This window comes from Etheostoma cragini, chromosome 19 (genome assembly GCF_013103735.1).
Source record: "Etheostoma cragini isolate CJK2018 chromosome 19, CSU_Ecrag_1.0, whole genome shotgun sequence".
In the NCBI taxonomy this organism is placed as follows: domain Eukaryota; kingdom Metazoa; phylum Chordata; class Actinopteri; order Perciformes; family Percidae; genus Etheostoma; species Etheostoma cragini.
The window spans coordinates 14,475,789-14,491,474 of NC_048425.1; the positions used below are offsets into that span (position 1 = coordinate 14,475,789).

Here is a 15,686-nt window from a genome sequence, read left to right on the forward strand (position 1 = left end):
ACACACACACACTACAAGTAGAAAGAGCAAATGTTTAAATTCTAAATGATTTAAATAACTTGAAGTCTAGCTGGTTGGAAGATGTTTGTTTGCGTCTCACTTATGAAAGCCCAGGCATAAGGCGTAAAGCTTGGCAGCCTACACAGAGTCGTCCATACTATATAAATAACAGGTGGTCTTCAGTGCCAGGGAGACCTGAGGACTGAATATTAGGTTACCAGATTTGAGGGAAACAATCTTATCGTACGGCACTTCGACAAATCTCCAGCGGGCCCAGGTCCAACCATTGTTCTCCTAACTAAGCTACATGGAAAGCATGGAAAAGAAAGTAAAAACCAAAACAAAGTTTAAAGGTGCCCTGCCACAGGTATTTCATTACTTTGTGGTAATGTCTGAAGTCCTACCGAGGATTCTGTAACTTGGTAACCTTGTTTCAAGCCATTCTAGCGTGGTATAGAAAGCATGCAGGAACACTCAGCTCCATTTGGGCCAGTTCTCATTAATATTCAATGAGCTAAGGTGCTTGACTCTGATTGGCTGACAGTTATAAAGTAACCTTCAAAGTGGAAGCAAAGTTTCAAGATCCTACAAAGACAATCTGATGTCAAATTAAGGCTTGAGATGATTTTTAGATACAGTAGAAAGTCAAATTCAGAGGGTTAATAATAATAATAATGTCAGATAAATGTATTTGTCCCGCATGAGTCATTGTGACTGTTAAGCCAATTAGTAGCAAAGTCAGGTGAATCATGCAGAGATAGAACTTCTGAAACTTGACTGTACGGGAATAACACGCCGCTGTCGACTTATTTGTACGAGGCCACAAAGTTCACATAAGGTCTGACTAGAAAACGCTCTGACATTTTGACAAAGTAGCTCATAGCATAATGTATCTTTTCAGGATCTTTAAGAAAAAGGTGTCACACAAAGACAACGATGAGAGCAACAGATGGGAGCCCTGAATCACGACTAAACATATGGAGAGGCACTCTGTCTTAACACATATTTAACCACTACAGACAAACTCTGTATACAGCCCCAACAAACTATATTACTATATTGTGCTAAACAACACGTGGTTGATTACTACAAGGAAAAACAACACTAAAAGAAGTTTGGCGTTTCCTTACCGTCATAGCCCGCTGCTAACAAACCAAACCGCTCCAGCACCTTAACAAAGAGGACCACAACCACCAGCACAGCAATCATCTCTATTCCCTCCGAGTTCATCATCATGTCGGATGGGTCACAGACCACCCATGGCCGGAGACCCAGAGCTCAGCGTGCAGCACTGTCTGCAGGCCATTAAATGCCACTTAAAAGCGCTGCATCTCTAGGTCTAATGAGAGACTGGTATAAGTCAGGGAAGGAGGGAGGGAGAAGAAGTGTGTGGATGAGAGAAGAAGGAGGGGGGAGATAGATAGGCAAGGATAAAGAAGAGGAGGTGTGAGGATAGAATGGAACAAAAGAGGTAAATACAAAAAAGGGAAGAGAAGAAATGAACCTGATCATTGTGTCAAAGAGGAAGACACTTTAAAAAAGAGAGAGAGAATGAAAGATGTTGGTGATCCACCAGTTCCTGGGACATATGAAGTAATGTTTGGGTTCAGGTGTGTACAAAAGGTCAAAAGTCAGGATTTCTATTCTTGTTGACCACAGGCGACAGAAAATTATTATTCACCAACACACTGTAATTTAAATTTATTCACGTTTATATAGCAACATCAAATGTGATACGCCATATGATGGCAAACATGGTAATCAGCATATTTGCATTTATCACTGGAAGCATGTACACGTTCTGACATTAGCATTTAGCTCATTGCATTACAGAGCCACAAAGCTTGCCTGGAGACTCTTAATCTTATTGACTAGACAAAACGTTTTCCAATAAATATCTATTTCCTGATATGTGAATTCATCTTTATTAATATCTGGCCAGGCCTTTCTGTATAGTTTTATTCTCCCTTTCCTAGACTGATGATAATAAATCATCAACATTGATTGTGGCAAAGAGGCCACTCCTCCAATCAGCATGCTTTTATTATAAAAGTATAAATTATAAAGAGTTTAAATACAGTGGTAGATTTATGAATTATAAATACCTGTGTTAGAGGTCACAGCATATATACATTAGATGTTTAAGCAGTGGTAACATTTAGCCATGATGTTTCATAAAACAAAGCAGTGAACAATTTATTTCACACAATTAAAAAAAAGAAGAAAAAAATAGAAAATCTAGTTGTAAAAACTTTCTGACTAATAAAAGAGATAAAAGACTGACCGGACACAGCTTATCCTAAACACAGCTTTTATGTATGAACAGTTGCAAATCATATACAATTGTTGTAGTTGCTCTTCGGCAAGTACTTATCTCTACTTTCATTAGTTTACTTACTCAATTTGAGAGCATTTGAAAAACAAATTGAAGTGGTTTTGAAAATAGTATTGAGTAAAAGTTTACATATTCCATTCATTCCTTTAATTTTAGTCGAAATTATTCCTAATTTCTGCTTTTCTAAATCAAACATTAGGTTTAATTTCTTCTTAATGAGGTTAATTGACCATAAATTCCCAAAATAACTGTAAAACTAAAGTTAATAAGTTAGTGCTATGTAATGTTAAAAAAGTAAAACACTGAAAAAAAAAGCATTGAAAAAAGGGACAAAAACGTAAAAAAAAGTTAAAATCGTCGATGTAAAGCATCAACAAAGTGTTAACTCTTAATTTTGACAGGAAGACAACACAAGGGTTAAGGGTAGAGGGCAGAGAAGAGACAGCATGGCAGAGAGGAAGGGACTCAGAGGTTGTACGTTAAAATGTGTAATATAGAAAGGTAACACACACCGAGGTTGGAGTGAGGGCTGATCACAGGAGGTAAGACTGTCTATTGGAATAAGGCACAAGGTCCATAACGTCAAATTAAATAATAATACGCATATAGATCCAGATGGTTTAACACTTTCTTCTTATGTATGCCTGTTGTCAGCAGGAGGTGGCTGCTGGACCCAAAGGAAAGGAATTCATCTGGTGTCTCCTGATTGTCTCAGCCAACAATGCTATCCAGTATTAAACATGATAGGGTTTATTATAAAATGATCAGATTTCACAGATACAGTATTCAGTTTACCTGTCAAATCCAGGAAATTCATTCATTTCCTTAACAGCATCCCATCCTGTACTAAAACAGACACTTCCATGTTTTACAATTTGACCTGGATGTGTTGTTGGCTGCCAAAAGGACATGAAAGGAGCTTGAGGTTTTATTACGTTTAGAAAATGAAAAAGGCTAAATATTTCATGCCAAACAATTGCCACCAAAACAGGGCATATTAAGAAAACACATGAAGATGAACCTTCACTCATCTTCACAGCCCATCACCTCAAAGGATTTGTTAGGACATTGATTTGCCATGGAAACAACCTCTGTGCTGTGCATGCTATTGGGCAGCTTATTTAGCCCACTATCAGTTACTTTTTCTTATTTGTGGCAGCTGAGCAAGGGCCAAATATAGCTACCGAGCCCCAAGAGAGAGAGAGAGAGAGGGAGAGAGGGAGAGAGAGAGAGTGAGAGGATGAGAGGGAGAGAGAAGTGAGAGGATGAGAGTGAGTGTGTGTGTGCTCTTTCTGTGGACATGACAGGGCAGGCAACAGCGTAGGAAGCTCCGAGAGAACAAGGGTTGTAAAGTTGATAAGGAAGTGTGATGTACGTCTTGCAAGGAAAAGATGTACAGGAGCTAGACAGAGGGGAAAAAAACTTCCAGGTGTTTTAATTGAACTTTTTTCTGAAGGGTTTCCAATCTACAGTAATGTCAAAACATGACCTAATCTTAAAAAAACGTTCCTGCACTTTCTAACATCTGCTGTCCAATCACCTCTCGACTTTACATAGGGTGTAATCAAGGCCCATGGCTAAACGGTGATGAAAATAATCAAGGTCTGTGCCGATCATCAGCACACAGTGTGCTGTGTCAATCAGTGTGTGATTGCTGATGAAGGTAATTGCCGGTGCGGAGCATTGTGGTGAGTTGGTTGAAGCTGGGAGCATGCACGGTACTGTGGGTGGTAGAACACGCCAGCAGCACCTGCTACCTGACCAACTGCTGCGTGGTGACAACACTGGGTTATACGAGTGTCACTTAAGCAGAGGATCAGCCTAAAATAAGTTAAATAAATAAATAAAATGAATCATCAATGCCCACTGGGACTTGTGATAAATATGATTATTATGAATTATGATAAAACACAAACAATGTTAAGTGCCTAAGGGTTGATACATATTTGAACATATTGATATTTGGAAAAAAATGGCTGCCATTTTGCTTGTAATGGTTGTCCCTAATGACTTTTTGTTCTTTTCAAAGGGTAAGACTGTTAAATTTTCTTATTATATTTTGAGCAGAACCCATTACTTGACTAAACAAAAACAAAGAATTTATCTTAATAACAAGTATTGCCAGTGTAGCCGGTGATATTGCTGTGCAGTGATGCACATTATTCCTCTCTGCCATTGAGCTCCATTGTTGCCCCAAAACTATTAAAATAATCCGCACTGGGTGACATGTCCCTTCAAAACAATAAACATGAAGATTGTAGTTTTTTTGACTTGATGCCACATTCACCAACCTGAGTTAAATACTCACAAGAGCACAGATTTGTTTCCTCCTGTTCGAGTAACATTCGCTTAAAAACTACAGTGCCCAAATGTAATAAGGCATTATCCGCCCTTCTTTATGATCCAATTATAAGATCTATATGTTTGGAATGCATTAGGGCTGAGAGCCATCGACAAACTGGGTAAATATGAAAGTACTGATGTACCACAAATGGCATATGGTGACAATAAAAAAGAGTAAGAGGAGAAAAAGAGTATTGGCAGCCTTACCCTCTAATATATTCAACTTATTGATTCACTAAAACTCAGCCTGCAGCTGAAAGCAATTCTTACATAATGCCGTCCTCTGATTTTCAAGGCTTGCTTGTCTTTATTATACTAAATGATGAATGCTGGCCATCTCTATAGGCATGAAGAATTAAATTAACTAGAAGTTTCTGGTTGTATAAAATTGCTATCACAAGTAAGAAAAACCAAATGAGAATCTAATACATAAGACTTAAAATAGTGGAAGTTAAAATAAAGAAATACAATTTAACATAATAAAATGTGAAATAAGGTAATATAAATTTGTTGAAGACAGTAAATGATCATAAGTGGTCTTTGAATGCATTGCATTCCTCCCATTCAGCCATTCCAAAGTGCTACCGTTTCCCTCCCCTCTTCTCACTGCAGGATGCTAGTTTGTTTGATTTTGCTGTCATCAAGTGGAAATTGCAAGGATCAACACTTCAAAGCTTGGAAACTGCTCCAACGCAAGTAGAGAGCAGAATAACTAATGCAAATACAACTAAATATAAAACAATCTTTTTTTATTACTGTCATAACTATTGCATTGCCATATTGGCCATAAGTTGCGTAAAAACAACTAGTTGACTAGTTTAACTTGAAAACATGTGTTAAAGCAAACCAGGACTGCACCCTGGGTTGACACCGAGTACTGTGTCAGCTCTGCAGATGTCCGTATGCGCTGTCATGACCCACTGTAGACCATATCACCATCTGTGCTTGGCTATGCCCACTTCCCTGCACCTGTGGAGCTTCTCTGAGCAGAATGCTGGGCATTAATCCCCTTCTAAGTGAGCCCTCTTAATGCTGGTCCCAGGGCCCTATGGGAACAGTGTTTCATTTCACAGAACAAACTGCTGCACTGAGTGCATGCCATGAAGGGAAACCCACACCAAGCTAGCAGCACACAAGTCAACTGATGCTCTTCATCTCTTTTTCAATTTAAATGCTAATTTGGAGAACAGAAAAAAAACAGTATAATGATACAGTGACTTTGAAGAGCTGATAAAAAGGAAATAGAAACACAAAAGGCAGTGGGAGCTGTAAGGTGACCCCTCCTCTTTTCTGCATGTAAGAGTAGCGTTTAATATTTGCATATCATATGTGGATACCTGAAGTCTTTTACACGCCATGTAATAAATTCCATGGCGTATCTTTCAACTGTACATCATTTTCAAGTGGGAGACATCGTCAATATGCCTTTTTAAAATGCAAGGTAAGCATTACTTCAGGAGCACGTTGGAAAGTGCAAGACTGGTCTACGACAAAGTGCTGCTCTGCAATCTATTAGAGTAATTCATAAAGGATAATTACATTCTGAACATCCTGTACCCTAAAGTAATGACCACTGGACATCTACCAGAACCCTTGGAGAACTTCTCATTGGATAATAATGTGAAATGAATCAATAGACTTGCAACTGAGGTGAGATTAGAGTGCTAAAAGAACTATGTGCATACCAAATGTTCTCTCAAATCTCTCTGTCACATTGTGACATCCACCCGGCACTTCTGAACAAGATGAGTAGTTCTGTGAAAAATGCTGCATGCGACAGATGGGTTGAATGCATTTGAGTGAGATCAATTCAAAGTGGTTTGGGCATATGGTTCATTTTTACAGTAATTATGTGCCTTTGACAAAGAGACTTTCTATGAATACAGATTCTACAGTGAAAACTATAAGACTAAAGAAGACAAGCATTAGGGAAAGATTTTGTCTGAAGGACGGCGTTAATGAAACTTGTTTACAAACAGTCTTCAGAGAAAGTCAACTTTGGTTTAAATACATTTATCTGCTGCTATTATACTCAGCTAGTGCAACTTAAGCTCAGAGATTGCGTAGATAAAGAACTTGGATGGATGTTGGTTTTGAATGTGTTTTTTCATGCGATCAGACGTGGCGTTGAGCGAGCATGGTGATTGGTGGCATGGCTACCCCGATAAATGACAGCTGCTCTCCCTGTGATGGGCTGAGGTCTCCACTCCGTCCGGTAAACGCCAGAAGGCCTGGATGAGACCGGGCCAGCAACCAGAACCACACTGGACATCTCCATCACCCCTTTGTGTTAATTTCACGAGGAATTAGCTGAAGAAAACACAATCCTTAGTGTATCTCAACTTAGTTTCATTACTTTTTAGTAAGAAAAATCTGATACAGCAAAGTATCGCAATATGTTCCGTGGCAGTACCATATCCATACAGGGACGCCAAGTATTGATCATTATTATATAGTATATGTGGCACATGAGAATTTAACTTTTTGGTATTAGTATTAATTTAGTAGCAATAAAAATAAACTTATTTTAAAACCGATATTGTCAGTTGTCAGTCAAAGTTTTTCTTTGGGCACATAATTTAAATATAGAAAGTGCAATATATCACAGAAAATCACATTATGTTTTAAATCACATTAGGTATAGTAACTTAAGTATTGTGATTAAATGGCACTGTGATAATATGCCATTGTGACATAAGAATTGTCATAGTATTGTACAGTGACATTAGTATTGTATTGTGACATCAGTACTGAGATAATATTGTATCGTGACATAAGCATTGTGATAATATTGTACAGTGACATAAGTATCGTATTGTGACATAAGTACTGAGATAATATTGTATCGTGACATAAGCATTGTCATAATATTGTACAGTGACATAAGTCTCGTATTGTGACATAAGTACCTAGATTATATTGTACCGTGACATAAGCATTGTGATAATGTACTGTGAAATAAGTATCGTATTGTGACAAAAGTATTGAAATAGTATTGACATAAGTATTGTAACATGAGCATCGTGATAATATGGTAGCATGGGGCCGCTGGCGAGTCCCTCCCACATTTCAGAGTTCAGCTTAGTGCCAACAAACCAATAGTGCTTTTTATCAGGCAACTGTTTCATTGGTTTTTTTACTCTTTTGGGTGATTGAAAGGCATCAAAAACAGCATCCACATTCATTTACCAGCTGGTAGCCTGAGTCATAGTTAATGCTTTGCTTATTCCATTAGAACAGCTCTGGTACTGAGTGTACCTATCTCACTCCCACACACACTGTACTCATAACAGCTCCCGACAACACAAACTGGCGAGACATTTAAAATAATATTGACCGAAATCAGGACAAGGAGAATACCAACATAATGAGGCTGACACATCTCTTATCCTTGGGACATTTGGAACACTCAAAGCCGAGCCGGGCGAGTTTCAAAAGGAGTTGGAGGGCAAAGATCCTATGGGTACTTATTGGACCATCATCTCTTGTCATGTAAATGAGTACAGCTACGAAAATTAATGGATGGCGTTAGAGTGGGTAGTAGAGTAGCACTTAGGTCTCTCAGATAGTGCATGTTTTATTATTTGGGTGTTTTTCTAAAGAACACGACACAGTATGAATCTGAATGTTACATGTTCCGAAGAAACCTCAAAAATAGAAAACGTTTAGAGCTTTATTTTCACAATAAACTCATTTAATTTGACCCTGAAGGACGTACCAGTTAAAAAAAAAAATTGAATGCAACTACTGGTAGGGCTCTGCTCACAATTATTTTCATAATCAAAACATTTTTGGACACTTTCCTCAATTAAATGACGGTTCATTAAACATTACTTTCCAGGATCCCAAAGTGACATCGTCATATCGCAATTCACAACTGAAAGATATTCACCTCACAATGATAGAAAAAAGGGAATATTTTAGAAACTGGCGTTATCTTGATAATTGACTTAATTGTCTGTTGATTAATCCACAGACAACTAACCAGTTAATTAGCTAATGAAACTTTCACTAAACCCCTCTCCCGTAAAGCAACTGTCCAATCATAGCTTAGCATACGAAACTAGGAACGACAGGCCTGATACTTTTTGAATTTCTTAAAATGCTTACGCCGTGTGCATGGGCTAGCCTGCTGGGCTCCAGAAGTTCCCTAGCCCAGTGATTTGCCCAAGGCCAAGGGGCCATTCTTAGGCCCACTGAAGACTCATCACTCGACAAAACACGATGGTTAGTCCTAATCCTAAATGCTGTTTTTCTTCCAACTTTTTATGTAAAAAATACTGCTTGGAAATACAAACAATATACTGTAACTCTGACATCTTGCAAACAGGGTTATGTTGGAATTAAATAACAGTCTGATATGTGAAATGATTCTCTAATAATTTAAAAAAATTACTATGAATTTTGATGGTTCATCTGGCACTCTTATTACTGTAAATTGAACAAACATGACACATGTGGTTAAAGTACTTCTTTTTTTGTAGGACTAACCACCATTCTTGGGCAATCATCAGCCAACTGCTGTGTTGTCCTACTTTCCTACTTGTCCTACATACAATATGTTTCACCATTGCCCTTTACCTTCACAATATTAACTCAAAACAACTCATAGGTCCATTTAAGCATGACAATGTGATACAGTACACGTTAATGACCTACTGTGTGCATCTGGTTTCAATGTTCTCCTTTCAAGGTTCCTGTGAAATGTGCTTACAGTGCACACATCTGCCTGCACTGTGATCTATTGCTTGAGCAAGTTACAAAGAGACCCTCATTCATTTTGCTTTCAAAATGCTTTTTTTTCTTTCTCTCCACCCAGTGAAATATGACTTACTGTAAGTAAATGTTTAAGTGCCATCCATCCTGTCTGTCTCCCACTACACCACTAAATATAACCTCCAATTGTTATTGTCCGCTGGCCACCCACTACATATTTTATTGTTCTTTAATAAAGACCGGACTTCAACGTCTTTTGTTACAGTGACAAGATGTGACAGTGATGCTGATCAGCACATTATTGCAGGCAGACAGAGATGTAACATAAGCTTGTGCCACTGCTGGCAGAGAGTTGATGTAGCATGCTGCGAGTGTGTGCTGCCACTGTAAAATCAATATTGGGCATAGCAAATGGAAAAAGTCAAGCAAGTTTGGGGAGTTGAGACTGAAAAGGTGGCCAATTGCGAGTCAATTTCATGGACTGCTGGAGTGGCAACATGAATTTAGATGGGATAATAGAGAAAACAGCAGATTAATGGGGAACATTCTGAATGCTTTAATCCAAAAACACACACATATTGATGTAAGACATTCTAAATTCATTGGACAACAATTCTCCTGGCTGAAGCACAAAATGAAGAAAGACCACAAATCTTTTTAAACAGGCAATTACTTTTCTTTTTAGACAATTAGTTCAGCTGCCAACTCGTGAAAAATGTATCAAATTAAACCGTCTCCCGTTCCCATCAAGCCTACCTGTAGTCTTGCGTCTTTGCCTCGGCTGAACAGAGAAGATGACCATCAAAGCCCCCATTACGCCCTCCAGACTTTCTCGCTTAGTGATCTAGAAGTCCTGCTCACACACTTTCACTCCCACACTAGGATGGCTTGAGATTGAAAATCAAGAAAAACAAACAAAGAGATGCTGGGAAGCTGTAAATGTAAAATAAAGTCTGTGATCCAAACTTCCCTTTATATTCACTCCGTCTAGGTGGGCAGCGAAAAAAGCAATAGGAGTGGGAGTAAAACATGCGTGCCTCTGTTGAGTTTTGAATTTTGACGCGCACGTTCCACAGCCCCCTCCCTTCCCCTGTTTTCCCGCCCTGAAGTGAGAGCTTGCTAGCGGAGCTCTTCTCTGAAAAGGCTACTTTGTACCAGTTGAGCACCTGGATTAATGGAGCACTCGGAAAGGGAGCTACTGACCTACTGGGGTGGGTGGTACTGGTGCCCTTTTAAGCGGATCTCTCCTCACGCTGGGAGGGAGAGATGGGAGCAAGGCGAGAGAGCTCCTGCTGGAGAGATAACAATTATTCCTTAGTAGCTGCCTTTTAACTGCATCTCCTGCTGGGGACAGAAGGAGACATCCATGCTGTAAATATTTAAATAATGTACAAGCAATCACTGGTGAGCATCTTCAGTGAGCGTCTCTTTTACCTACTAATTAAGACTCTATAAACACATTAATGAAAATGTTGTAATATCTAAATTATTTACCCATCTACATTTTTTAATCCTCAGATAATGATGAAATTAAATTACTATAATTATTTTAAAACAGGTTTTCTGTGAAAGTCCCAAAATACCTTTCAGTTTAACTCAATAAAGGCATCCATCTGATTTAGAGTATAAAGTATGCCAGTCATATACAAAGTACGTGGCCGAGGAAAAATAAACAATAAATAATAAGAGGAATGAGTGTGACCCTACACCCGCCGGAAAAATCCTTCAGCAGTGTATTTTAAGTGAGAAAGAATATGTTCTTACACTATTGATTCAGTCTTCATAACATCAGAGAAAATCTGCTGCCTCCATGTGAAAGTTATTTCCCATCCCATAATAAAACCCCATAAAAAGTGACTGCATCTTCAGAGTTGATCCTCTAACTACTTATTTAGCAGACTTAGACTGACTTTGAGGGAAGATCCTCCGGATTATGGGGAAGGTCTGGAGGTCAGAATAATCTGAAGGCACCCATCTTTTCCCTTTTCATCTTTTGGTCTGAGCAGGGAAAAAATACCACGGAAATGGCTGATACATCAAAAGTGTACTTTGTTGCTCTGAGGGCTCTTACATTTGTCAGACAGCAAACAACATTCATCCTGTAGGGCAGACTCTGTAAACTGTGCACATAAATGGTGTAAACAAACAAGAAGTTGCCGCGGCAATTCAGGTCGAGGACCTTTACCTATTACCAACGTGCACCCTTTAACTTTTGTTATTGGGTTCTCCTAAAAGAGTCTGAGCAGCAATGGGTGACTTCAGCATGACACCTGCATTGTAACAACCACCTTGAAAAAAGCCCTTCCTTGCCTGCAAACTGCTGCTTTCTAGCTTTATCTGATACCTGTGTTGATTCAAAGCTCAATAGGGATTTAGAAAAGACGGAGGTCATTTTACAGACTGTACACATGGCTACGGACTAGAGGAGGCTGGTCTGTATAGGTTGCTCCTTCTATATATTTGAGAGACAAGAGGCAAAATAAGATCAAAAGAGTATTTTGTTGTTATAAAACATGGTAAAATTTCAGTCTCATTTATAAAATACATTTTCTACATATCATGATGAAAACAGCGCCTTAACAGCAACACCTGTGGGTAAGAGGGGAAAGGGCAGTCTGGGGACAGAATTTCACTCAAAGCCACGAAATACACAAAGACAAGCAAGATGACAGAAAAAGACTTACAAATTAACACAAAATGAAAAAAAAGAGACAGAAAACAACTACATGGAGATGCTAAACAACTTTAGCTTCATTATTATACTGTTGTGCAAGAAACACAAAACAAAACTGACAGCCGTTTTGCATCTCTTACACTCCGGGGGTTTATTTAGAAGGGTTTGGGGGCCTTTTACATGGAGTGTACCCAGGGGCCAGTTGCCAAATAATGTGTCCATTGAGTCATCACGTATGTCCTACACAAACCGCTTGTTTTGGTCCTCAACTAGATCAACCTCTCCACATCTAAACCATTTCCATTTGTCTTTGCACACCGTTAGTTCAAAAGACAGTGGGGACAACTTTGCATCTATGGCTCCCCAGTCTGTGTCTGAGTCACAAACACCTACACACTAAAAGCCTTTTTATGAAGTGCTTTATATGGCATCACATTGATTAACAGCAAAAAAGAAGGAGGACGAAAGGTTACATAGTGGGGAAGGGAAAAAAGGCTTGGAGCCACCCACTCAGGATAATTGACAGACATCTCAAGCATATAAGGGATCTGTGGGCAGCAGAGCACCTACATGCTTGGAATGTACAAGTATTTACATTTCAAGCACATTTTTACGTGATGTGTTGAACAAGTACTTTCAATGAACAGGCCTAACAATTTTTGGATGCACTTACTTTTATCTCTATGCACTTACATTCAACTTCATTTCAATCTTAAAGCACTTTTTTAAATCCCATACAGTTAATCAGTTTGTTTTCCTGCAGTGGGGAGGAATAAGCCTTGGTATGTGTGGAGATGGTTCACCCCAGGGACATTTGATGATTCCACTCTATTCTCTGGAGTGTCCAATTTAATGAAAAATCATTACTGCTCAAACATAATTAGGCTACGCCTTCAAAAGCCATGTTCAGCTGATTTGGACCGATCCTCAAACTGGGACTACAGCTTAAGAGGTCATCAAGAGCGAGGAGCTACAGGCATCGGCTGCACGGGGTGGAGCCCTTCATTAAGAATGTAGTGCCTGTGCTGTAGTGAAAAAGCTGGTGCTGAAAAGTTCCCCTTTAACAAGAGCACTTACATAAGACCGTAGCAGAGCCTACAAGGAACGCAAGCAGGCAAGAAACGGAAGTAAGAGACGTGTTCTGTTTCAGCACCACACACACAACACATACACCCCTCACGCACACACAAGCAACAGTGCTATGTACCTGTGAATATTAACTAGCAATAATTACATTTGATCCATAATAAATAACGTTAAATTACTATTCTTTATTGCATGGGTGATTCTTAGGAAAACGTTGATTACCATAGCAACAGCCGAAGCTCAAAGCATTGGGGCCAGCCCTACAGTAGATGCATGTGTCAAATCCCTGATTTAAATAGGGAGTTTAATTCTAGCAGCAGTGAACACAGGACACTAGTAAATGGACAATGCACGGTAATTCATAATGAAGTTAGTTGAGACGAGAACACACCTGCACCTTGTATAGGCTATAGTCTGTTCTATCAGCCACCAGCTGCATTAAGTACTGCAGTGCATATATGTGATATACGGAGGTACCGATCCTAAGACACGTTCAGACAGATTAGCAGGGACCCTGGGATCTTTAAAATACAGGGTCCTGAAAAAGGGGCATTTTCAAGTATTGTAAAGTATTGTGTTTATTACTTAAAGGAAATAAAAAGGAATTGTATATTGTACTTGTACCTTTTTTTTGTTGGGGTTTTCTAATTTTAATTATGTGAAAGCTAGCATAGCTTTTATTTATGACTCAGCCTAACTCTATTAGTTGCGGTCTTGCACTATACCTTTGGTATCTGTAGTGGTTTCATTCTAGTTTATGTTTGTCTTGTGTGCTTTGTTACAGTTTTACAATAAAAAGAAAAGTTATGCAATGTGTTTTTGGAAGACTTTACACTGGTATCTAACTGTCAAGCTTTGAAGATAAGCAAGTTATTGCAAGGACAGTAGGACGGAACTGTGATGACCAGATTATGTTGCCTTCAAGCAACTCCTGGCATGCCCTGCATGCTTCCTTGTTAAGTTTTTTCTAGTTCAACTAAGGGAGGACCCTTAATTTAATACAGTTTGAATTAAAGATCATCCCTTAATTCAAACTAAAAAAGAAATTACAAGGAGGAAAGAAAAAATGGACTTATAAACCAGACAAACAAACAGCTGACCACCAGTTACTGCTGTCAAAGTGCTGCGCGTATGGCAAGAAGATGAAGCAATCAAAAAAGGATGAACGAGTTAGAAGCTTCTAGTTCTAGATATTAAAGTGTACATGCCTCTCTTTACATACAATCGGCCCACTACTGTACAATTGTGATCTTTGATTATCTATCTGCACCAGTGACATTATGGTTCTGGTGTGCAGCAGGCTTAGTCAATGGCTACAGCCATAGAAATAGAAGAAGAGTAGAACAGACTGTGAACTGTTTTGTTGTGGTCATCTGACTAGATCAAAAGAAAATCAACTCCACACTGTTGACCATTGACCATAGAAATAGGAAATACTATCGATATGAAAGTGCAATTGAAGCCATTTAATTTTTTTAGATCAGTTACGTGGTTTGCATTGTACAACCTTTTATGTCATTATTGCATGCAAAAAAAGAAGAAAAAGAAAAGTAAAATATTTTCCATTTTAGGTGTGTTTTTGTTAATTACAGCAACTGGTGAGTATGAAAATGGAGATGCCATGTTTTGGACAGAAGAGGGTGCAATTGTTTTAACTTAAAAAACAACAGTAGCAATTCAACAGCCTTCCACATCTCAAATTAGAAATACATATCTGGGAAAGATGCCAACTTCAATTTGAGGCTGTTTACTCACCAACAATCTCATGTTTTCTTGCTCAAAGCATACTTGCTACGAGTCCATGTTTCCAATCTAAACAGCATACAGACCAAGACCACTCTGCGGTTGAACAACCGGACATCACATGCAACATTGATTTTATAACATAGATTAGGAACCCTTGAAGAATAACGTAAATAACAGAGAGCATACATGCCTCATTTTTCCATGACGTAATACACAGCCTGCCAAAAGCACACGGCAAGGTGTTACAACATTTTCTAAAACAAACTACAATTCTTTAATTCCCTACATTAGAATTTACATTAGATTTTCCTGTCAGCTTTTTGTTGGAATCCAAATGCAGAAAAACACGTCGCACAAATGATGATCCTGTTTGTGGGCTGCTACCCAGCTACATTTTCTTTAGCATCTCTAAAACCTGCAAGCAAAGCAGCACTGTAAAAGACTGTAGGAGAATGCTTCATATTAGGCCTGTTCAGTGGCAAGTCATCAACATTAGACATAATGTGAAAACTGTTAATGAATGGGACAAAATGTCCCTGCGTAGGAAGAAAGATACTGAAAGCCGCAATACAGGAAATGGTATTGTCTGCCACAGCATATTGTTAAAAAAGAAAAATGGCTTTGTGGTTATCCTCCATTATGCTATAAGCACTTTTTTTTCCAATGGTATTAATGGACGTGCTGAAAATCATCTGTGCTGATCATTGTAAACCTCACACAACTGGCATAAACACCGTTTTAAAGACTCACTTGGCTGTCTAAATCAAGAGTGGCAAGTGGTCTTTT

General features: G+C 38.8%; 1 protein-coding gene across 4 annotated transcripts in view; it reads right to left on the reverse strand.

Moving 5' to 3' along the window:
- The window catches only part of kcnip4 (Kv channel interacting protein 4), a 133,280-nt gene that overhangs the window by 40,893 nt on the left and 76,701 nt on the right, over nucleotides 1–15,686 (reverse strand). Inside the window, exon 1 of one of the 4 annotated variants that reach the window (XM_034901320.1) lies at nucleotides 10,151–10,499. The exons of the other annotated variants lie outside the window; for them this stretch is intronic. Within the exon in view, the coding sequence (XP_034757211.1) occupies nucleotides 10,151–10,208 (58 nt within the window). The 5' untranslated portion in view covers nucleotides 10,209–10,499. Of the gene's footprint in view, nucleotides 1–10,150; nucleotides 10,500–15,686 lie in introns of those variants that run through there. 4 annotated transcript variants of the gene reach the window in all.